Here is a 4,199-nt window from a genome sequence, read left to right on the forward strand (position 1 = left end):
GATAGTTTCGTGTTTCATTTAATATTCTTCCTTATTAGGCAAAATATGCTTATCGTGCTGCTAAATAAGCTTCATAGGCTAAATTGGACATATATGTCAGCTTATGTCATATATTAATAATGTAGACTTAATAGGTTCAAATGGCTGCTAAATAGGCAAATATATGCTTAATTGGATTATATTTAAAACTACGTACTAAACTTGCTAAATAGGCTAAATATGTTAAAAATGGTAACTACACACACGTACTAGTGTTTCCTTTCAATTCAATATCACAGATTATTAGTCATAAAAATGCTATAACGTTTAACATAATATGTGCCAACGACGGATGCTGATAATCGTATGCTGCTATTATTACTGTATATAGATGTTAAATGCTCGGTGATGGAATTTTAAACATTCTTTGTAACTATTGAAGCAATGGAATCTTTGTTCAGATTGTTATAATAAAAATGATCTTCTCTTAAAATATTCAAGCAAACCACAGTCAATATGTTTTTGAGTTGTTGTAAAATATAAAAACAAATATCAATAACAACATTAATTCATATACTATGTTAATGAAAATGAGATTGTGATGTGGAAAGTGTTATTTTTCCTTGATTTGCTGATTTGGTTTGATTAGCACTTTGGGCTGAGATCATGCAGTGCCCGTTATCAGACACTCATTTAAATCACGCGCATTAGTTATGTTCTAATCTTTGAAATGAAGCGGATAATTCCCCTTGTGGTGGATGACCATTTTGACATGATCGTTCGATTATTTCAATATCCACATGTCCTCAGCTAATATGAAGATAAAAAGGACAATATCGCCTGTATGACCTCGCCTTGTTAAAGGGGCATTTTCACGTTTTGGCAAATGGACAAAATTAAAAATATTTGTCTGATTATACTCCTTTAATTGACGTTTCGGCATAATGCCTATATCAAAACAATGGACTTTATATGTTCAATACATTTTTACGTCTTTTGACTACACAATTTAAATTTTGTTTTTAAAATTGTGCAGTCAAAAGACGTAAAAAAGTAGGTAACATATAAATTCCATTGTTTTGATAAAGGCATTATGCCGAAACGTCAATTAAAGGAGTATAATCAGAGAGTTATAATTATTTAATATCCTATGTGATAATTCGACTAAAAAATTGTTTTAGATTCGCAAATTTTCGTAATAGTTATGATATTTGTGAGAAAACGGTAATACTGAACATTTACCATGCTCTAAAATAGCCATTACAAGCATCTTTTGACGATTTAAAAACCTGAAAACTATAAAGCGTTGCAACGCGAAACGATTGAATAATTTGGATAGTTCTGTTGTTGTCGTTATATCTTGTGAAACTACGAGTATTGCTTATATAAAGTATAAAATACATCCCTCATTGAATGAGCAAGTATGGCCGAGTGGTCTAAATGGTAGACTTTTTACTCCAGGACTCCAAGGGTCAGTGGTGTGAGCCCAGTTGAGGGTTTCTTTTTTTATTTTTAATTGTGATTTTTGACTGGAGCTTTTAGATCCAATGTTTACATTTATAAATATGAAACATTTAATGGCAAACTTCAATACATTCCAAAATCTGTGAAAAGGCCCCTTTAATATACCTGCGCATAAATGTATGACATCGCTCATATGTCTGATAACAAAATGGGTTAAATTTTGAAATATTCACTTAAGTGTTTATTTACGGTTGTTATAGAGAAGCAACAAGACTTATAAAGGAGCAGATACGCGGTGTATCATACAAATAACAGACTCGATTTAAAGTGTGGAATATACGGTAAAAGAATCACAAAATGGCAAAAATTATTATGGTCTGCTGTGCTATATTTGCGTTCATCGAAGGTGAGTTTTTATCATAGAGTGTTGATCTGTTGATTGTTGTTTTGCTTCAATTTGTATTATCAAAGATGAGGGTGGCATGTTGAGTCTATTGTCTATTATTAATAAAATTAGAGGCTTAATAACATGTGTTTACTTTTTCGGGTCAGTGTTTTTGTTACCAATACATTTTTCACTGGATAATAGTTAAATGATTGAGACAAATGGTCATATTTTATTAAATCGGCTTCTATGGTATTTTGGGTATTTTTAACAAACAAAATAACAGCTCCAAAATATAGCTATGGCTAGCAATTAGTTAACACTTAGGTTGCTTGAAGTGTGCTTCATTTGTGTTGCTGTTGTACTGCTAATAAGCACTGTTCGTCTGACGAAAGCACTTTTTTCCTGATAAAAAATATTTCACTAAAGCATAGTTTTATTTTCATACTTGTTTTTGCCAGTTGCGAGAACGGCGAACGTTACGTGCTACACTTGTGAAAGTTCAAAAGACCCTGGCTGCAAAGATCCTTTCTCTTCAACCAATTTGGCAACAAATAGTTCGTGCGACGCCTGCGTGAAAGCCAAAATTGGAAGTGGTAATACTTTACTGACTGTTAACCTAGCTATTGCTGTAAGAGTTAATTAGTTGTATGATTTAAAAGTTTTTAAGTATAACATGCTATGTATGTATTAAGATTTTTTTTTAAAGACCTAATATCAAAAATGCGTAAATCTGTTATCAGACCAATCTGTTTCCGCAAAACAATAAACGCAATTAGCTAATATATCGAAACAAGCGACTAATAGTTTGTCCTTTTTCAGTTGTTGCTAGAGGCTGCTCAGCGGGTGGTGAGACTGGTGATCGTTGCTTCACAATATTGGGAACAGGCACCTGCATTTGTTCAACCAACCTCTGCAATGGTTCAAGTCACGTGACCGTTACCATGGGAACAATCATGGGATCAGCTTTGTATCTTATGAGTAAAATATTTTATTAATGTTCAACAAATCGTGTTTTACGTCTATGACATTCGATAACATTGTTAAAATAATATTATTGTGTTATTGTTTGTTTCAATCGAGAAATTATAATGTATGACGTGAACAAATAAACGGGCAAAGTGTTTTCATAGCAGTTGCATTATGGTTTCCGAGAAGCATACAAATGCGGGCCATTCTAATCGAAATAAATTAGAAGGTAAACAGGTTGTTAACTTGTTACCTAATAGTGCAATGGCGAGTGTTTGCTTCCTTATTATCACTCTCGAACAACATATTTTGATCCAAAGCAAGGGGAGATCACATTGAATTAGTTTAAATGTAAGTATGTGAGATTCTCTTACAGATGGAATAACACCGTTCAGAACGTTTCTACATTAAAAATCAAAATGAGGCTCATTAAAAAAATGTTTGTTCTAAGTTTTGATATGCAGGTGTAAAATTTAAGGACGCCGATTCGGATTCATGTCGTCCAAAAATAACTCCAAATAAGTGTAAACAAAAGGAAAAAATTCGGCAAAGTTACAGAAACCAACGGTTTAATATTCCGAATTAGATCACAAGTAAGATAGCCCCAATGGTTTGATTGCAAGCATCAAAACGACAAACCGTTTGTTATTACAAAGCAAAAACCGTTTAAATGATGTCTGTTTCATTCACACAAAACAATGAATGATAAATCTATTTTACCTCATATGTCTTGTTTAATCCAGTGATTACAGTATGATAATTAATACAAATAAAAGCCGCATTGAATAAACGTTAACATTTTGTAGAACTAAAGAATATCTTATGTATTACCTATATGCTACAGAAAGCATTGCATGTTGATTAATCTATACTGATGTATTTTAAATATGTTTTTTCATGATTAACTGTCGTAAAGTTCAAGTACAGAATATATTCGATGATGATAGCAGTGTATAAAATAATCGATGTGAAGATGTTTTACATCTTTTTGCAAGATGCCACAAAGTAATGTTAATGCTTACTGTGATTGTACTATATGGTACTTAAAGTAACTATAGAGTACCTATAGAGAGTAATTGCAGCAGAATTTGCAAACGACGTGTGTACTTTTTGTAAAATATTTTTGATAAAACAGCTCAGGATTAGTTACTTTGAGCGAATGTCCCATACACATTGTACATTCTATTCAATATAATTTTACATTCTAAATGCATGAGGGATTAGTGTGTCATCGTACAGATAGTTATTGCTTACTTTGCCATGAAATTTGCCGGAATTTCAACCCTCACATACTTTGGATGATATCGAAATAAATTAGTCCACATAATCTGTATAAGGGGAAAATTATAATCAACACACTAAAAGCCAGATTTCAACCGTCTAGGTCATATATGTACTTGCG

General features: G+C 32.3%; 1 protein-coding gene across 1 annotated transcript; it reads left to right on the plus strand.

Moving 5' to 3' along the window:
- Positions 1-1,643: 1,643 nt before the first annotated feature.
- On the plus strand, positions 1,644-2,954 carry LOC127852903 (protein quiver-like). The gene is made up of 3 exons (XM_052386974.1): positions 1,644-1,849; positions 2,290-2,424; positions 2,651-2,954. The coding sequence occupies exons 1-3, from the start codon at positions 1,801-1,803 to the stop codon at positions 2,824-2,826; spliced, it is 360 nt and encodes a 119-aa protein (XP_052242934.1). The 5' UTR covers positions 1,644-1,800; the 3' UTR covers positions 2,827-2,954.
- Positions 2,955-4,199: the final 1,245 nt, after the last annotated feature.

The sequence above is a fragment of the Dreissena polymorpha genome, chromosome 1 (assembly GCF_020536995.1).
Source record: "Dreissena polymorpha isolate Duluth1 chromosome 1, UMN_Dpol_1.0, whole genome shotgun sequence".
NCBI classification, from domain to species: Eukaryota; Metazoa; Mollusca; class Bivalvia; order Myida; family Dreissenidae; genus Dreissena; species Dreissena polymorpha.